The following is a 20,875-nucleotide window of genomic DNA, read 5'->3' on the forward strand; positions in this document are numbered from 1 at the left end:
TCCTCATGCTTACCAAAGCAATAATCAAAACAAGGTAAAAGTGAATACAGCAGGCAATATGGCTGTTCTAAAAGGAAAAAGACTGTTACCAATCCTATTTTGGTGTCTAACAGAACTTTCACTCATTTTAAGTTTGATACTCCACTTATTTAAACAAACAAAACCAAACAAAAAACCCAAATAAAAAAATAACAATACCCAAACACTTTTAGTTGTACTTTTTAGAGTATTCACATGTATGCTTGATTTATATGTTTAATTTCCCAATATTATTATAGCATACAGTATGTATGACAGTATTTTTGTATTTAATTTCTCTTGGGGGAGAAAATCTAAATGTTTCAAATATATATCAAGTTATAAGTTAAACTCATTTTTTAATTGTTAGAGAAATCATGTGTTTTTAAACTGTGTTAGTAGGAATTAAGAGTTCTTGAAGGATTGGTGTGGCAGATGAATGACTAAATAATTAGAACAGATAGTGACAGAATAATCTGATGTTTTCCTGTTAAAAGAACAGTTTATTGTGATGGCAGGAGTTCAGCTTTACAGCTTCCTTCGCTTTCTTTCTGGATGTTTTCAAAATTTAGGTATCAGTGACCTGATAGCTAACATATCCTTAAAACCTGTTACATGATACTTTTGGTTTTTGAGCATATGTTTTTCCAATGAAAGTGAAATTAATTCAAGGTTGAATTAAAAGATTATATTTAAGCCAATTTTTTTTTCTCCTAGTGTTGGACTCCTTGATCTAAAAATATTCCAGATCATGAATTTTGCAGAAAGGTTTTAGTATTATGTAGCAGGATTGCTGAATCCAAAACATCTTTCTGATTTGTGGAATGAAAAATGGCTTAGGGTGCACTGATGCACCATTAATATATATTTTTATGTAGAGTTTTTTTACATGTTTGGGATATAGTTTATTGAGACTGTTAACAGAAAGTGATCCTATGAAAAGGCCAGGTTGGTTTTGTTTTGGTTTTTTTTTTTAATGTGAAGTACTACAGTTTCAATTTTGTTGTGATTTGTGCTTTGGTTTATTTGATGTCTGAAGAGCTAAAGTTTAACCACAATTGAAGTAATAAAGCTGACTATCTAGATTCTGATTTCCAGTTGTGTACCTTAGGCAAAACCCAGGAGGGTTACTGAAGAGAAAATAGGGCACAAAAAGTGAAATTAAACCTTACCAAGACTAAGAACATTCTAAATATTTTAAAATATTACAATTTACAGTATTCATAAACCTAACTGGTCCTGTAACTCTTACCTACTCTAATCGTGTGGGTTTTTTTAAAAACTCTGACTATTCTGTGTCTTCCAGTTGTTTGGGGTTTTTTTTCCAGTGCTCATCAGCTTAAGGGAAGCAAGTCTGGTTTGTCATAAGACAAATAAAACAGTTCTGTAACAGGGTGCCAGGTGTTCATATGTTACACGTTAGCTAGTACTTTCAGAGCATCCGAGTAGCTTTAAATACCCAACCCTTTGGACTCTGAAAAATTCCTACCTTTGAATACAGGTGAGAATTCATTTGAAATATGTTTGGGTGGGTTGAGGGGGTTTTCTAACATAGAGACTTCCTGTTCCCAGCTGTCTCCTGTGTGTCTGTCACCATGAAAATGGATCCAAATTTTGTGGTAGTTAGTAGAAAGATGTCAGTTAACTCCCACAGAATAGAGAATATTTAGGTTTAAGAGCAGATGTACTGGAATTACATAACTCTCTCTGCCAAAGATAAGCTTTTGTCTCTATTGAACTCATGTCTTAGGGGAGACTTTTATAGTCATGTTGATTTTAAAAGTTGAATTAAAATAGGTGGCTGGATTATTTTATGAAGAAAGTTATTTTCATTTAAAAAAGAGGATTCTTTGGTTTTGTTGTCAAGCAGAAAGGCCATACCTGCAGTAGAAGCTTCTGGTGTCTGTGAAATTCTGTGAATTTTATGTTCCCAAATATTTTATTTTTGTTACATTTCAGAATGCTTCTAAGACAATTTTCTTTTAAAGCAACTTGATTTTTCAATTAGTTGTGCTTCTTAACACGTGGATACTTACGTACTGCAGATCTACATGGGAATGTTTGTAGAAGTTAAAATGAAAATGTTGTTCTTAAATAAAAATCCTTTTAATAATGTTTGTAGATGGAGGTTAGGAAAACTCTTGTAATTTCAGATTGCATGATGTGCTCCAAGTAAATGAAATCTGTTTTCAGTAGTGCTGGTAGTCCTCAGTTACTCGAGCAGTCTCCAATTTACTGGGTTTTGTAATTCATTACGTTTTTTCTTGCGCCTCTATAGGTTGCTTCAGGCAATGTCCTCAGGCTGCAGATAGTGCAAATGATACTCAGTTTGTATGTGCATAACAGGAGAGAAGGCTTAGCACCTTTTGGCTGTTGGGAACCAGATACCTGTTTGGAGATGTCCTTTGCACAGGCTCTATGGAGATGAGGCTCTCACTTGTGGCTGAGAAGGCTGTGAAAGGCATGCCGAAGCTGCTGGCTGAATTGCTCTACGCTGCTTCTCCTGATACGTATTTAGCACTCCTCTGGGGAGTCCCTCAATCTGTGGTGCTATAGCTGATCTGTTGTAGGAGAACACATGTAGACATGGCTTAATTATATCTGTCATTCTCCTAGTAAAAATTTGAATGCTTTGTCATCCTTGTTTTTCTTCGCAGCACCCTTGTGAGGAGTATTGTTGTCTTAATTTTTAAAAATGGGGAACTGAGACATGCTACGAATTATTTCCATTGACCAGATTCAAAGCTAAGAGCAAAACTCTGACCAAAATTTTAATTGCAAATACCAATCACTTATATTTGGCCTATGTAATGTAATTATCTTATAATAAAATTATTTCTTGTCATACATGTATATTTGTGGGTTTCATTTATTCTTTGCTAAAATACATGGTCATAATGTAATTATTACTACATTCCAGTTTCATTGTAAATATCTCTGCCAAGAAGTCTGTTGGGGCAGCTCTAGACTTCCTGCGTGGAAGAGACTTACAAAGCTCCACCCATTGTGCAACTTCTTTCTGTAGAATAGATGGACCTGGATTGTGATAATAAATTACTTTAGTGTAACTGTTCATGCAAGAACTTTGGATATTTCACTGTATCTGTTTTCATAGAAAACTTCGGAATGATGTTCAGATATTAGTAATGAAATAATAACACGGGTGAGTGTACTAATAATTCATATAACACTAATATTATTACACATTTCCTTTACCTTCCTCCTACAGAAAGGTTTTGTACAACATAAAAATAAGCAATGCTTAAAAGAAACCATGACATGTTCATACTATTTGTGATATGAATCAGTGTGGTAATATTATGCAAACCAACTCAAAAAGTATTTAAGAAAAGGTCAGCAGGAAAGAAATAATGAAGTGTGAGAGTGGCAAAGTAGTGGTAATTTTTTTTAACTTTTGAAATGAGAGAGAATGGGGCACCGAGAAGATTTTGATAGTATAGAGCAGCTGTTGCTTCAGTTCTGAATGAATTGGGTTATCCACATTTTATTTAGGATGTGATTAGTTGTCATTTGACAAGTAGGTATCCGCCTTCCTTCAGTTGCTGGAAAAGTTGTTTCAAGATTTTGTTTTCTTCTCTCTCCCCATGCCTCTTCCTCTCTAAAGTGAGATAGGGCTAGGTGGGAGAGGAACAGGAAGAAAAGAGGATGAAAGAGGGTCTTTTGGCTGTCCCGTTTTTTTAGGGGCTTAGTATCTCTGAGTAGCAGCAGAATGAGGCAGGCCTGAGTCTATCAACTTCGTCTCCTGCTGTTTTTGAAAACTATGAGCATCTGGAAAGGAGCAGAGTCGCTTTCTCTGTGTGCTCAGGAAGATTATTTGGTCTGGGTTTACAGCTGCAGAGTCGTGTTTGACTAGGAACAACAGTGGGGGTTTTAGTGGTTTACATTTTGAAAAAAGGCAGTATGACAATATCTTCAAAAAAGCCCTCCCTTTTCTGAGGGATTGATTTAGTCTCTGATGCAGCAAATGACTGAGCTGCACATCCACCACTGTTGGAGAATATCAGATGTTTGTCTAATAGTCAACATTCATATCCAATTAACATCCAGTACCTTCTTTCCTGTTGTTCTCTGAGTAGGCTTGTTAATGGTTATCCACCCTTCTTTATTTAGTTATCAACTTCTGAGTCAGGATTTTTTTTTTACCAACTGCTACTGTTGAGAATTCTTTCAAAATACTTAATCTTACCTCAATTTTGAAAAAGCAAAAAGAGTGGTAGGAAACATACCCCTCAGAATATTTTTTCCTGAGACTAGTGTTATACCCTAAATTAAGCCTCAGGTATATTCTTGAAGTTCTTGTCTTCACATAAAATAGAAAATGGGATTGGTCATAGTATTGCTGACTTTTTTTTTGCCTGAATAGTGTGTTTAGGGTTATTTGCACGTATCTCTCCTAAAGAACATTGCATAAATTTTTAAATGTGTTGTATGCTGTAAGTATCTTCCAGGTAGATTTGGTTGCAGCTGTCTTTTGGCCACTTGCAGTCGGTGCCAAAGTATTTTTCATAGTACTGCCCTCCTCTCCCTTTTGTGAGCTTCATTGAACAATTGAACCAAGCAGGCTTCTTAAGAGGTTTTGTAGTCAGCATGTTTGGAGACAGGCTTGAAGCCAGTTAATTGAAATAGTATTTCTCTTTTCTTTATCCTTTATATTTTTTTCCTCTTTAGCTTACTGCTGTTCAGTGGCAAAAGAAATTTCCTTGGCCTGTCTTGAGTAAAATGGATATTTAAGTAGCCATTGATCTAGTCAGGAGACAATTACTTAAATTCTTATGTCACTTTTTCAGAAGATACTGTGAAGATCAACACAGGATTCAGCTCTCCCTTGTATCTGTCTCTGCTAGTAAAAGTGTTAATAGTAGCATGAAAATAGAGGTTAACATTTAAAAGAAAAAGTTCCCTTCTTTTCCATAGTCTTTCTGTGTTGTAATTTCTTGCCAACCTCATAGTTCCTGTGTTGGGTTGACAAAAACGATAGTTGGCTTATTTGTTTTTAAGTGTCTGTGCATTAATGCATTTCCAGATTAGACACTGTTAGTATTTCTTTTCTTCTAAACTAAACTGTTGGTTTTTTTCTTCTCTGTTCCCACTTCTCCAATCTTTCTTCCACTTCCATCCTTCCCCCATCCCCATTTTCCTGCTAAAAATATCCTTAGGAATGACTTGCTGATGGTGTGCCGCCAGCTGAATATGGAGGAATCTGTCGCCGAGATCATGCACCAGCTGGGAGCAGATGAAAATGGAAAAATTTCCTTCCAGGATTTTAGTCAGTGTCGCATGGAACTGGTACGAGAAATCAGGAAGGAGGAAGTGGAGCTTTCTGTGAAGTCGGATGACTCTTGTAAAAAGAAAAAGCTAAGGGATAGGATAGCTTCCTGGCCAACTAGCAGCAATAACAGTTTAGGTAGGTATGACTTTTAAATGTCCTGTTGGTGTAATTTAACAAAAAATGAACGCTGGGGGTTTTGTTACCCATTTTACTGGCATCAGGATTTACCCTAAGGGGCCTTGTGAATATGCTTTGGCATAATTTCATCATGTATTAGAGTGCTATTTTAACTGATGCAGTCTGGTTATCGGTATGTAGGCTTGAATGTGTGCAGAACATCCTCTTCTAGAAACCCTAGTTGCACAAGACAATGATCTTTCTTGAAAGGATAAGACCTGCGGAGCTCAGCTGGTAACTGAAGATCCAGCTCTTTGTTGTCTGTAAAGCCCAGACAGACAGGTAGGTAGAAATATTAAAAACGAGGAGAAAAATAGTCTTAGTCTTTTAGCTTTCAGATGTAATATACTGTAGGAATGTGGATGCTTCTTGGATGCTTTAAAAATCATTCCACTTAGTTGGGGATCTGGAAATGCCTTGTGATTTAGGGAATACAAAACTTGTCCTTTCACCCTCCCTCCACCCAGCAAAAAAGCCTAACAAACCAACCACCAAAAAAAGCCCTTGCTATGCCTCCTACAGGAACATGGGATGTAGGAAGGGATTTTCTGTGTCGTTGAGTCCAGGCCTTGGTAACAGTGTGATCAATCAGCATTAGATCAGAAATGTTAACACCTACAAAATGCTTCCTTTCACCTTGTAGCAAGTGCAGGAGACGAGAGGACACAGCTTCTGTGGTCAAAGATTCCAAAATGTTTTGTGGAAAAAGCTGGGGATGTTGTCGGTGCTGTAGCTCCCTACAGCAGCTGCATACTAGCTAAACATAACTGCTGGCCCATGATCTGGATCTCACCTGCATCCATGCTGCAGAAGGCGGCCATCAACCTTTGATTGTATTTAGTGAGAGCTGTGTCCCCTCAACCTTTTGTTTAGACTACATGAGCCTCCATACTTTTTTAACAAGAGATCCTCCATTAGTCATCTCAATAGTCTGTGTATGTCCTAAATAAAGTTAGGAATATTTTTTTACTGTCAGATATACTTCATACATCTTCCTCGAGAGTTTGCTTATCTGTGTTCTGGCTCCTCATGTAACTGATCTGTTGTCAGAGTCCAGTATCCAAATGTTAAGCATGACACCCTCCACATCAGGTTTACTTATCTGAACATGTTGATGTTACATGGGATTTAGCAGAGTGATACAAAACATACTGAAAACAAATACAAATTATACCTAGCAATTGCAATACACAGTCAATCACAATGCCAACGTAATTCCCATTACCAGTCTCTCTAATATGTTCACTGTTACGACACGGGATGTCCCCAGTCTTGTGGGGGAGACATATGTGGGTTGAAGCCAGCTCAAGCCCATTGCTCTCTTTTAAATTCTTTCATTAGTTGTTTATGTCTTTATAGTCTCTATGTTGTGCTGAGCTACATGTACACCTCCCCCTTGCTGGCCTGGCTAACTCAGGGAGACATTCACACTCTTAACGAACACAGGAAGAAACCTTTCCACCACCAGCTGACCCACTCAGCTGTTGATAGCTGTTTATCTAAAGCAAAGGCCACCTTTGGGTCTGCTTGGTGTTGAGATCAAGTCAGCTTCTTTGCAATAGCTGCAATCAGTCCCAGCCCGCATTGTTCCCCGGGGTTTGCAGGCACATCGCCCTGGCCATCTCCTCTGACCACCTTTCGTGGTAGGCGTTTACCAGTCAGTCATACCTGCCTTTATTTTTTCAATAGTCAGTCTCCTAGAATGTAAAACTGGGCACGTGTTGGTTTGGGGGATTGGTTTTGTGTTTTAGTTATTTATTTTGGGAGTGTGGGTTTAGCGTGTTCTTCTGTCTTCTAGTAATTCTGCACGTGTTTTTGGCTGGTCATCTCAGGCATTCAAATTTTCCTTGTTTGCTTTGTATCCTTGGTGAATTCCTTATCTTCTTGCCTTTTAGATTGCACTTCTCTCTCACCAACCCATCATTGCATGCTCATTGGCTTTTCTTTTTGGCTTCTCAACATAGCAAATCTGTTTCGTAGCTCTGTTTATTCTCCACCTCATTTCTTTTGCTGTCTTCATAGTCATATTTTGTTGTAGATGTATTTTGTTGTTGTTGACATGTCCTCTGTTTATCCTTCTTCCACATATATTCTTGAATTGCAAGATGATTAACCCCATAGTTTCTATGCCCATTTCTCCATCACTGTCTATACTGTATCTTCATAATCCTTGGGCTCAATTGCATTTCCAGCCCATGAATCTCTTTCAGGACCTGTATCAGAAAACGTGTCAAAACCAACATCATGCCTAATACCTTTTTTATTGGATTATGGATGGTGTGTGTTCCCTAGATCATATAATTGTCTTCTGCTTCTGCTGGCTGTTTTTTCAATGCTGCCACTGTTGTATTTTCCTGCAAAACAGAAAACTACTACTGCCTTCAAACTGTTATACAAAGTTTCCCTGTTTGCTGAGCAGATTTCTGGCAACTTGAGTTTTAAAATATTCTGTCTTAGACAACCGACCTAATAATTATGGTTTGTAATAATCAAGGGTAAAAGATAGATCCTAAACTTTACCAGAGAAAGGTCTGCATTACAGTCCCAAAATGTATCCCAGAAAGAAATCTTACTAATTGCTGCCAAAAAATAGTCATAGATGAACATTGAAATTTGTTAATCGATACAATTCAGTCCCTACTCTTTTTTCTTATTTTCCACTTTGTTAGTTGTACAAGAGTAATTTAATGAATTTTTAAAGTTCATGAGTGAATTCATATTTCTTTTCATAATTTTTTTTCTTTTTTTCCAAAAGTTAAGTCCAGAAGACCTTTGAATTTCCTGCCTCAGTATATTTCACTCTGTGCTGATGAAGCCTGACTATTTTACTGTATTGTGTTTTTAAACCTATAAGGAATTCATAGTTTTTGTACTTGTCCTGTCTTGACTCTTGCAGATTCTGTAAGACTTTTTCATAATTAGAGAACATATGGAGATGCTCCCCCATGTAAACAAAAAACAGAATGGGAGGAAATAATAATAATGAGCATTTAGAATGCAACTGTTTTTTATTTGGTTGTAAAAGAAAACTATTGTGGCAGCACTGTTCAAGATGTTCTACAGATCTCTTTTTAAAGAGCCGAGGAAACACCACTAATGTATTTCTGTGATACAAACACTGCACAGAGTATGAACGTAATGAGAGCTAAGGAATTAAACTTGCAGTCAAGCTTGAATTATGATCTGCATATGCTTCCATGCCTTTCATGTCTGTGAAGGCTCATGTATGTACTCGTTAGTGATCAAAGAGTTGATTGTATTATAATGACTGTTTGCTATAGCTTTCTAAACATTGTTTAAGACAAGAGACCTCATCTGCAAATTCAAACAGCAACTTGGTGGATGTTCTTTTTTTTTTATCTTTTTCTTTGGACAAAGAACACTGTTTTTAATAAACATTTTCAAAGATAGTATACAGGGCATTTTTCAAGACTAATTTCTACATAGTGTGTCAGCTGCTGATAATCCTTGAAAGCTGTTATCATTTATCCATGTGGGGTGCATAAATTACGAAACTTCAAAATGCATTCAAGTGCCACTGAGTAGCAGGAGTCCTGGTGATCTGAAGCAAAGCATCCAGCCTCTGTCATGGACATTTTTTACACTGTGTGTTTGTATGTAATTGTGCAGAGATTACTAGTCAGACAGCATTTTGTGCAGGCTTTTCTTGTAGCTGTTCATAAACAAAGAGTGCAAAAACATATGCATATATCTAAATAAAAGATTATCTTTGCTACCTGTAATTTTTGCATTTCATTATAAAGAAAATAACTGGGGAAAAAAGGTCCTAAGAAATAATAACATTTAAATTACTATTGAACTTCATCTCACCCATCTTTTTTTATGACTGATAAGTTTATTCTAATAATTTTGCCCAACAAATGTTTCTACTCCTGTGTTTCCAGGTGGGATGCAGAAATGAGGAAATTGGTTGGCTTTTTTAGTCAAGGTACACGACTCAGGTTTATTAATACTCAGTCATATGTGTGCTCAATAAGCCAAACCTGCATCTGTATCTACCATCTTGACAATCAAATGAGTGTAGAGATTTAAAAGTTTAATCTTTTATTCAAATGCATGAAAAAGGACATTTTTTCAGGTTATTAGAATCATGCTTTTTACTGCTTGGATATCTGCAACTCAAAGCTGTTATAATGTATTGTAGTTCTTAATCTACGCTATTAATGTGGATGGGAGCTTTAACAATAATTTGCAAGTAATTACCAGTAATTCTTCTAGAAGTGAAATGGAATGTGAACTCTGTTAATATTCTTCTGACATTGTTTAAAATAATAAAAATTAATAAAATAACTTTTGAAAGTGCTGCCAGAGTGTTGCAATGACCGTATGCTACCTGACTCTTTAATACATTCTTTCAGTAGGGAATACAGGAAGAATATCAGTTAATGATCAGGTCTGTGGATGTTATTTCCAGTTATGGAGACTGAAAGCCATGATGGGTAAATAAATTTGTGAATCATCTAGTGAATGATGGAAGTGGATTGCTTGGCTAATGAGAGCCTGTAATACAGCAGAACTACACCTCTGATGATTTAAGGCAGAAATTTGCCAGAACAGTTGTGGCTTCTGTCAGGTTTTTCAGTGTTTTATAGCTTTATATGTCTTATGTAAAAGCTAGAGTTAGATTTATTTATACATCATATAGATTTGTCTAGCTCTTTACAGGTAATTAGCAAATTGCTATTTTTTCTCATGATAGTCTTATTTTTAGTACCCATTGGTTTTGAGGATGAACAAGAAATGGTATTGTTTATTAGTAAATTCTTTCTTTAGACAGGTGAATGGTTTCCTGTCCCACTGAAAGCTGCATGTTACTTAATGATCTGATTTCATATTCTAGATAAATAGTTGTGAATACCAGAGTCCATAAACAATCTTTAACTGTAGGTCAGTAGTTAGTAATTAATTCATAGTCAATTCCCTTGTTCTCTTTACTGAAAATAAGTCCCTTGAAAATTTGATATGAAAATTTATTTACATTGTAGATCAAGCATGAGAATTAATCAAAGGAATGGTAGAAATTCAGCCTCAAATTAAGCTTATGGGTAAAGATGAGAGGCAGGCCAGCTGAGGCTGAAAAATCATTGGTTTTGCTTTGCGTTAATACCATGGTTGATCTTACTGCAAATTAGTTACTTTCAAGAAACTGATGCAGTGATTACATTTATTGATGCTATATTTAATTAAAAACTGCAGAGCTCATATGGACTGAAAGGTCTGCTGCAGCTTTTCTTGAGATTTATGAGCAAAGTTTCACTTAGGTTATTTGACTGGAAAAGGTGTGAATATCTGCTAGGCCAAATTTAACTGCATACAAACTTAAAGTTAACTGTAAGTGGTTCAGTTTATTACTTTTAAATATTCTTTTGACACTGCTATCTTTGTGCAAAGCAGCAGAATATAGGTAGTTACTCTTTTTAAGAAATGTAGAGTACTAAGCTGAATGAGCATGAACATGGATTTCCAAGGGACTTGTAATTGACAGCTGACTACTCTTATTAAAACTGCAATGTATAGTGTATGTTAAACACCAGTGAATCCACAAAGGATCGAAGTCATCCCTGCAGAATGCATTCTCTGGTGCCTCATAGGGCAACAAGCTTGGCTGAAGCTTTCTTACGGTTTGAATATTTGTAAAATGGAAGAAGAGCTTATCTGCACTATAGCAGAGGTTATTCTGAACTGGTATCCTGCCTTTTAGTGGTGAAAAGCAAATTGTTAGAGAAGATAATAGGAATTGGGTGAGCGTGTAATGATGCTTCCCTATTAAATTTCAATTCAGTGACTTTGAACTAGAGATAGTTGCACTTGTTCACACATGCATTGCCTCCCTCCCTCTGTAATACTGTCTTACACAGCTGAGTCTTTGAACCTCTGGTGGTCTTTAGCATTTGTCATGTCCTATAGCTAGGAGTAGCACAGGTCTCCATTTTGTTTTTACCATTTACTCTTTTTCCTCACCATCTTCTGTGTCTATGGTTTTTTTCCTTTTTTTTTTATTTTTTAGTTTTTGGGTGGTTTTTTCCTCCCCCTGGTGTGTCTAATAAAGGTTGAGCATTGGATTACTACTGTCCATGCTGCTTGGTCAATGCCAGGGGGAAGACATGCAACTGTGCCTTGCCATATGGAGTGTGGAACTGGGTTACAGATCACTTTATCACTTTTGTCCCCATTTATGCTTTCTACACAAACTCTGATAAGCTTGAGAAACCAAAAGGGCATAGCTGAGATTTTTGTGCAGGCCATGCTTCATTTAGCTTGGGGATGAGCACTACAGTGGGATACATCCCACTCTCTAGCTTTTGTAAAACAAGGATGCCTCTCAGCACATTTCTGCTTGCCCTCTCCTGACTTATGTGGTGACATGCTCTTCAACCTGCCGGCTTCTCATATCGCTAGTGTACATCTGACACACTGTGCTTCATAAAACAGCAAGCAACAAAATGACAACGACAGACAACAAACTCAGGATATTTTGTTTGTTTGCTTTGGTGCACACAAATTGAAGTCACATCCGAATTGAGATTGTCTTGAATGGAAGATGATCCGGGGGGAAGCTGATTGTTCACGTATGGAGAAAATTGCTATGTGAGGGAAAATAACTTTTTTCACAAGTACAGTGCATACAGTACAAATACCATACTTGGTATGTTGGAACTTCATCTAGCCTCTGTATGATTTCAAGCTATTATTGTCTCCCTTACTGTAAATTTCAAAAGAAATACTAGATTGAGTTCCTGAGTGCTGTTGTTAACCATCAGTGTGCTGGCAAAATTTAGTTTGATAATCAAACAACACCTGGATTCTAGGAGACCTGGGTTTGTAGACTGTTGATAAGTCACTCCCATCATCCATTTCTTGTGTCTGAATAGAGGAAATGATTGTCAGGTTTCAGTGATAAATCATTTCAGATTGAAGGACAGGTGTATGAAGGTGTCATGGATAGTGTGGGTTTTTTGTTTTCTTTTTCATCATTTCTTATACTGGCAGTACAAGTCTGCTGGCAAGCACTGAAACCACAGTAGTTTACAGATATGCATTTCTGTAGTAATTGAAATAAATTTGAAGGAGGTCATTTGACTGTAACTCCACAAATATTTGTTAATATGCATGGTTTGGGCTACTAGTTTAACAAGCCCAGCTTCTTCATCCACAAAGCTGTGTTGCATGACTGGGAAATGTAAGAATTTTTTTCTTTCAGTAGACGCATCACTACATGTTTTACTTTCTCAAGGCTTTATGAGGAATGAGTTACCTGATAAAAACTTTGATTGTCTGGTTTATGTTTGGTTTTTTTTTCTTGGCGAGCCCATTCTTTTATCTGTCCTAATTTTCATGTGGGCATTCAGCTTATTTCTTTCTTAAGGTTTTAGGTAGTTTTTATGCTTGGTAAAAGTGTGCTCAGAAAAACAGGTCATGGAGTGTAAAAAAAATAATCAAAAACCTTAAAAAAAAGAGATGCAAGCATTACTTTAGTAAATGAGAGTGCTAGTTAAGTTTCAAACTGTTCTAATTTCTTTAAAAGTGCATGTTCAGTATTTCCCAGATTTATGCTATAGTTATACCCTATAGTAAGTCTGGCAGCACAAAATTCCAGAATTTCTGAATGCTGAATGTACCAATATTGAGGATACTTCAGTGAACCTGAAATACAATTGAGGTTTTGTGATGATTTGAAGAAACATACCAGCAGAAAGTGAAAATGCTGTAACTGTAGTTCGGGGGAGATGAAGTGTGATCTGACTGCACTTGGCATACATACTACACCATACCACCCTTAGGATATGCACCTAAAACTGTGCATGAACCTTCAGTGGTCATTGAGAAACATAACTGGAGAAGATTTATTTTACTGAGTTATAGCTACAAAATAATTCTTGTCTATTGTATTAGTTTTATATGTTCTCAAAGATAAATAATTTTACTTTAATTCAAATCTTGATTTCTCTTTCCATTTGTCATGTTTTCTTACCAAAACCGTTATGCTCTAGATCATTTGGTTGGCGCTGATGAGTATTTTTGTGATCTCTGTAATGCTCAAGCATGTGCATTGTATTGTGTGTTCCTAGTACTAGTAAAGGCATATAAAATGCTGCTCATACTCTTTCAAAGTACGCTTGCTTGTATTGCCATAATATCAGAGTGTTCTGGAGCTTTTTGTTCTTTGAGGGTTTTAGAAAACACTAAGTCTAAACAAAAATTATCAAAGGTAGCAGATGCATTTTTCTGAGAAGTCCAAGGTGTTTCTTTTTTAGAGCAAAAATCACTGATTTCTTTTCCTTTTAACTGTTTCATGAAATTAGATCTGTCTCCCATGGATCAAGTTGCCTTAGTTGGCGTGGGGTGTAGCTGTGACTTCCTTCCCTTTGAGCTTGTTATCCTCCCTTCCAATCCCAAGGAGAAAAGGACTGAAATAACATAGCCTAGCACAGTATCTTCTATGCAGTGTTCATCAAACCGGATAAGGCTATTGAGGGAGAAACAAGACCTAGAGAATGATCCTACAGACCGCCTTGTCTTAGAGATTCCTCATTTCCCGTAACTGCTTTTCCCGTTGCAAATTATTTGCTTCTAGGTCATTGGAGAAGAGTTGCAAAAAGTTCTGATGACAAGTTTCTCTAGGACTGAATGCTGAGTTGAGAATGCATTTAAAAATTATGCCTCTGCAGACTTTAAAAAAAAAAAAAAGAAAAGCTCTTTTATTCTGAACTTGTAACGGATGTTTAACAGACAGCTCTGTGTATTTTTAGGTAAACTTTCTCACCCACCTGTGCATGCAAGGATCAGTCATTATTATCACTCTGTTGCCATGCTATCATTCATACTGTTTTGTCATCTGATGGGGAAAAATAAATAGGTTTTAAAGTGTGTTTCCTGTTCAACAGGAAAGAGTTACTCCAACTGACAGGCTTCAGAACTTTTGCAGGTGGTAACCATGGGCATTGAAGCTGGAGCCTTTGGTCTTTGATTCCTGTAGAGGAGCAGTTCCCTGACTTGCATAGAGCCTTTTATGGTTGTCTTGTGGTTTTAAGTAGGGACCATTCCAGACATAAACAGTTCTACCAGAAGGTTTTTGTGAACAAAAAAGCTGTCCCTCTTCCTCATTAGTTTTCTGTAACTCTTCTGGGAAAAATATCACAGGCAGCAGGATGTGAGAGAAAACACTTGTTTTCTAATGTGTTACGGAGTCACATGATGTTGTGCAGAAAACAATGCAAACAGTTTCAATAAGCTCCAAATATTACTTTATAATTTTTACTTCTTTAGTCAGATTGGCTTAGGATAAAGTTGATCCCTCTGTGGAGCATAGTTTCTTTTCAGTTGTTTTGATTTACTATACTTCATGTGTTGCTTAAGCAATAGGAGCACTCTTCAAGTTCTAAATTTTCTTTTAACTATATTTGGCCCTTGTAATTTTTTGCATCAGCTTATGGGAGTTGAATGTCTAAATGTACAAAGGCTTATTCTCCATTCCTCTTGGTTTCCTGCCTTACCCCCATTTTTTTATAGTTAGGCATATTCCTTGCTGTCTTATTCAGCTTACTACTGAGTGCAAAATGACCATTCTTTGTTCATTTTGTATGTTTTCCCCTTCATTTAGTGGTGCTCTTACCTCCAAAACCCATTCTTACTGAAGTCAGTGGAGAGCTTTGAAATGACTAGTGCTTTTAGCAAATCTCCCTGTTGCCTTTATTGAATAATAGAATAAGTGCTCAAAATTCCCATTCTTCTTGATAGGTTTTCACATTTTAACTGTTGAATGAAAGATTAGAAAGAAAAAAAAGCTGAAAAATAGCCATTCTTCTGATAAGATAATGCTTTTGGAATACAGAAGGATTCTGCCTGTGGTTAGTCAGAATCTGAATTTTGAATATTAAACAACATGTAAGCAGAAGAGAGAGGAACTGTCTGGCTTGCCTTAAAAAAATGCAGCGTCACTGATTGCCTAAATCTATAACCTGTTTATGCCTATTGAGTGATCGAGTGTGTGAAATGAGATGGTAGAATCAGATGGACCATGTCTCCAGGAATTGTTGTATGTAATAAGGCATGAAGAAAATCTTTTAAAATAATTATGCAACTTCTGATTACAAAATCATGGCTGATTGAAATACGTTTTGAGACCAGAGACTGACACTGAACTGAGAGGGCTTAACTCTCCGCCCAGTCAGCAGTAAAATCATCATATTCTAGAATGAAATTTTTGTTCTTGGAGGGTTTTAGAAAACACTAAGTCTAAACAAAAATTATCGAAGGTAACAGATGCGTTTTTCTGAGAAGTGCACTGTGCCCAGTACACATGTAAGTTATATTCTGTGTTAAATGTCAAATTTCTTCAAATAAGTTTAAGTAACTAAATGTCACTGATACCTCATGGAAAACAGTGATCAGACTTTGGATCTCTGCTGTTAAGACTCTCCTCAGAGTGTGAGGTGTTGCTATGTGACCTAGAGGCTGGTTCTGCTCATAGCATCTTATATTTGTCAAGGGAATTGATTAAAGTTACTTTAAACAGCTTTAGTAAAATTCACCAATTTTATCTGTGATTTTGGAATCTTGCATGTGTCATCAAAGTAAACTGTCCTTTGTTTTTCTTAAATGTGATATCATATGTCAGAGTTTAAGTAATTGTAAATTTTAAGGAAATAAGTAAAAGCTGGGGCTGACTAAATGAACAGGAAAACCTGCAAGACAAAAGCTTTAAATAAAGGTTTCAGGCAAGATTTAGGTTGCCTTGCTGTGATTGACCTGACTGCTGCTAATGAATCCACCTATACTCAGATGCTCTACTCATCTACTCTACAAAAGGCTAGAAACAAAAATTTCTTGTTAGGTACTGAATGTTCGCTATAATGTGAATTTCACCCAGAATTAATTACAGGTCAAGACAAGCAAGTGCTAGTAGTACTAGGAAGGCAATTAAAAGAATACTTGTGTAGAAGCTTATGTAGAATCAGAAGCTGTTACACTACACTTTTAGAGAAGTCTGATGTATCCATTCAGTCCAAAAAGGATTGATTTAACTGTTTTACTCTGGAATTAAAATGTTACTTATATGATTTGAAAACAATTATATGCTTTTATATTACTTGGCTGATACAAATATTGTGCAACTATCTTTTTCCTTTTTCCTGGGAATTTTCATGATAATTTTGTTTCATTTAATACATAAATTTTGTGTTTCAAATAATGGTAAGTGTAGAGCAACAAGAGGAAAACTACTATGGGATATGTGTAGTTCTGTAAAGGCTAATTCTTAAACACAGATTTAACTATAGATTCCTAGTTATCAGGTTGGCTATCAGTTTTTGGTGTGCTGTCATACCTAATGATTCCTTCTTTCTGGTTACTACTTTAACAGCAAGAGTTGTATGTTAATTCCTGACTGAATTTTCAGTTACAACTGAAATCTCAGTTTTGAAAACTCCAGGATTTCGCTGCAGAGCTGAGACTTGAAAGGTGCACGACCCCAGAGTACAGCATCTTAACAGCCAGAGTTTTAGAATCTGTTGGGAAAATAGCAGGCAAATTTACAGATTAATCACAAAATAAAATACTGGAAATGCCTTCATGCATACATTTTAGTATGTATGTTTTAAATCAGGAGTACAGAGTTGAACTTTTAAGAAAACTTGGGTTAAAAATAGTCACAACACAGTCATAAAAACCCATTCTTTCCTGGACCCATCTGTGACTGACAGGTGAGTTTTGAGCCAGCTGAGTGTTGTAAATGCTTCCAATCTCATAGCAGATGGTGCAGTCTATCAAAGCCACTTGAGTCCTCGACAAAGCTACTGTTGTTAATTGAATGAATATGAAAGCTCTTTTGCAGAACAATGTCATTTGAATAATAGAGCACACACGATCTGTTGAAATATGTGCTATATATAGCTCTGTACAAACAGAAGTATCTATATGATACAACCAGCTCTCTTAATTCTGGGGCTATGCTTGTGCAGAGAGAGTTGTTTCCCGTGTACTTGTCGAGCCTGGGAGATGGCCGAACTGATCCCCTGTCTCCCTCAAGCACCTGAGACATTTCTGGGCTGCTGTTGTTTTCGCTGCACGGTATGCTGTAGCCACAGGAGGGCAGATGTACCTAACATTGTGCATCACTACTTGTAGCACGCTACACACAGTGTAAAATATTGCTGGTAGCAGTATCTTAGTTCAGCTCTGTTGGAGAGCTTGCAGCATGTAGCTAGATTAAGTACAGTGGTGCATGCTCTTGGTGTAAAAGTAATTGAATTAATCTTTGTTACCTGTACCTGTGGTAATGAGTCATGGTAATTATATTAGTATAAAATGTAATTCTTTTTTGTTTTGTGTTATTTTCTACTTACATATTTAAAGACTAGCATATTCTCATCACAGTAAGGCAGGGAAACTATCTCTGGGTTTCCTAAGTTGGTTCGTCATGCATAACTGCTTTACGCGGTGTTAGAGCATTGACGTAAAGCTTCAGATTAGGTCTTGCTTCCCGTCTTTGTTCCCTTCTGGCTCGTTTTCTATTTGCACTTCTGCAGCTTCAACTTTCTTGGCAAAAGGGAGGTATTCTTCTAATAGTTTGTTATGCAGCTTATTGTTTCTCCCTGGCATTGTACTGAATAAGTAATAACCACTGATTAGTAAATGCTCAGAATGCTAATGAATATTTGAGAGAGAACTAGCTCATAAAAAGGAAAAGCTTTCAAGCTAATAGAACGGCATTACAGACAATTACTTATGGTTTGATGATTGCATGGTGGATTTAAGAGTTTTGCTCTAGTCTGTAGCTCAGGATTCTGTTCTGACTTTTCTGTTAACTTCAAATGTGTGCTTGGACAAGTCACCTAATTGGTTTTAATCTTCATTGTGCTACATGTGAAATTTTACAGTGCTTCCCAGAGTTATTAAATAATCTGGTGTCTACCATGGAATGTTTTGCCATAGGAAATTGTTGAGCCTAAAACATAACAAGATTTTAAAAGAAGTGAGACAGTTTTATGGGAAGCAAAAGCACCCAAGGATGAAGTAGTTACTGATAAAATCTTGTTAAATTTGTTTTAGGGTTTAAGCCTGTCTCTGGCTGTAGGGAATTGGAAGAATTGTACATGGAGAAACAGCAACCCTACTGCTTCATAATACAGAAACTTTCTCTGAAGCATTCATTTTTTGTCACTAGCTACAGGATCATATTCTTGCATTGACTTGTAATGAAACACCTTGTGGTTGATGTGCCTCTGAAACTTATAATGAAACAAGCAATCCTGAGATAATAAGAAAGGCAGTGGTGACATAAAAAGTGATGAACCATACAGCTAAAAGATTCATGCATTGTGTTGGCATTCTGTAGACAAAAAGAGGTGAAATATGGTATTCCTCTTTTGTTTTTTGATCAGTGCTGCTTTTGAATCTGACATAGTAACTGACACTTTCTTTCAGGGGTCCTTAGCTATTGTAAATTACACTGGTTTTAGTCTATACTAAATAATGTATGCAAATTCTTTTTTTCCTCGTGAACCTTGTAATTTAGTAAATGATCTGTGCACTGAAAATGTTATTACTTTTTTTTTTCTTTCTGACATTGTCAGCATGTGCAAGATGAAGAGTAATGGTGGTGGAGCTGTTTGCTTTTTTAATTTCTGGGAAGACCAGCAGGCTTGTTCACATGTCTGCAGTGTGCCCTGGCAGCCAAAAGGGCCAACAGTGTCCTGGGGTGCGTCAAGCACCGCATAGCCAGACAGTTGAGGGAGGTGATTGTCCCACTCTACACCACACTGATGCAGGCCCACCTTGAGTACCATGTGCAGTTTTGGGCACCTCAATATAAGAAAGACCTCAGCCTACGGACTGTGTCCAGAGGAGGGTGACCAAGATTGTGAAAGGTCTTGAGGACAAGACTTAGGAGGAGAGGCTGAGGTCACTTGGTTTGTTCAGCTTGGAGAACAAAAGGCTGAGGGGTGACCCCTTTAAAGTCTACACCTTCCTCTCTTAAGGAGCACAGCAGCGGGGGAGGTGCTGATCTCCTCTCTCTGGTGACCAGCAACAGGACACGGGGAAATGGGATGAAGCTGGTCAGGAAAAGTTCAGACTGGACAGTAGGAAAAGGTTCTTCACTGAGAGAGTGGTTAGTCACTGGAGCAGGCTCCCCAGGGAAGTGGTCACAGCACCAAGCCTGTCAGAGTTCAAGGGGTGTCTGGATGATGCTCTTAGTCCTATGGTTTAGTCTTAGGTAACTCCATGTGAGGTGCAGGGAGTTGGACTCAATGATCCTTATGGGTCCCTTCCCACTTGAGATACTCTATGATTCTGTGTGTTATTTATACACAGTCCATACTAGAATGTTTTTCCATTGCTGCATTTCAGGTGCCTTGTCAGGAGCCAGAGAAAGCTGGGAATATGATTCAGGAGCAAGAGACCTTCAGAGTCCAGACCTCCAGAGTCATTTGACACTGCAAAAGGTGTTGGAGTATGGTGGAAGCAATGTGACCCAACAGGCTGCTCTGCAAAGGCTTCTAGCTCAGGCCTCAAATTTTAGCAACTCTGTTGGAGGAAGCTACTTAGAACTTGCCAACACTGTAAGTGCGTTTTGCCTCTCCTTCTAAGTTTTGTATAATTTTTTTCTTGTTTTTCTCCAAATCAGCACATTAATTCTGGTCTTAGAGCCTTTGAGCCTTCATGGAAACAACGCTGCTGTTGCCTTTCATTTACCAGAAAACCAATGTGATTTTAGCAGTTGCTAGGTGTATAGTGTTTCCAAAGCTTGTATAACTGAGTTTCATGAAAAAGGATAGGAGTCTGTGAGGAGCCAAACTGAAGTTCTTAATGTATACAATTTAACAGAAGGAGAGTTGTGTCTGAAAACTTCCTACCAATTAATTTTTTTAAGTATGGTGTCAGATTGTTCAGAAGTGTTGTGCAGAGAAGTTCTTCCCATGTTATTTCATTACTGCCCACTAAATTGATAATTGTTTTAAACTCTTGGTGTGCTAGCACTGTGTTTTTTATTTCTACAGGCAAGAACTATTCGCTGTTGTGAAAACCATGTAACTCTTGAAGGAATAGGGCTTTATTTTTTTGCTTTCCCATCAGTGTTTTGGGATCAAGTTTGTGTTTTAATTTTAAGCCAGGCATGTTATAAAAGACCACCCATTTTGTAGCATGTTTCTGATTTATGTTGCAAAGGAGTTTAAGTGGAAAAGTAAAAGATGCTAAAATGAAAGTGAAAAATTTCTCACTTTTAAAATAACTGTTTATTGGCATGCTTGACTTTGATGAAATAGACTCCTCGTTCATAGTATCATAGGATAATTCAAGCTGTAAGAGAATCTAGTCCAACATTCTGCTTAAGACTCACTGTCTAATGAAAGTGATTGCTGGTTTCAT

The 20,875-nt window shown here is 37.1% G+C and overlaps 1 protein-coding gene across 3 annotated transcripts in view; it reads left to right on the forward strand.

Annotated features, from left to right (window-relative positions):
• The window catches only part of MCC (MCC regulator of Wnt signaling pathway), a 220,054-nt gene that overhangs the window by 17,393 nt on the left and 181,786 nt on the right, over window positions 1-20,875 (forward strand). For all 3 annotated transcript variants that reach the window (XM_075740722.1, XM_075740724.1, XM_075740723.1), the window contains exons 2-3: window positions 5,196-5,443; window positions 19,856-20,067. In XM_075740722.1, coding sequence (XP_075596837.1) covers window positions 5,196-5,443; window positions 19,856-20,067 — 460 coding nt within the window. The remainder of the gene's footprint in view (window positions 1-5,195; window positions 5,444-19,855; window positions 20,068-20,875) is intronic.

This window comes from Balearica regulorum, chromosome Z (assembly GCF_011004875.1).
Source record: "Balearica regulorum gibbericeps isolate bBalReg1 chromosome Z, bBalReg1.pri, whole genome shotgun sequence".
Lineage (NCBI taxonomy): Eukaryota > Metazoa > Chordata > Aves > Gruiformes > Gruidae > Balearica > Balearica regulorum.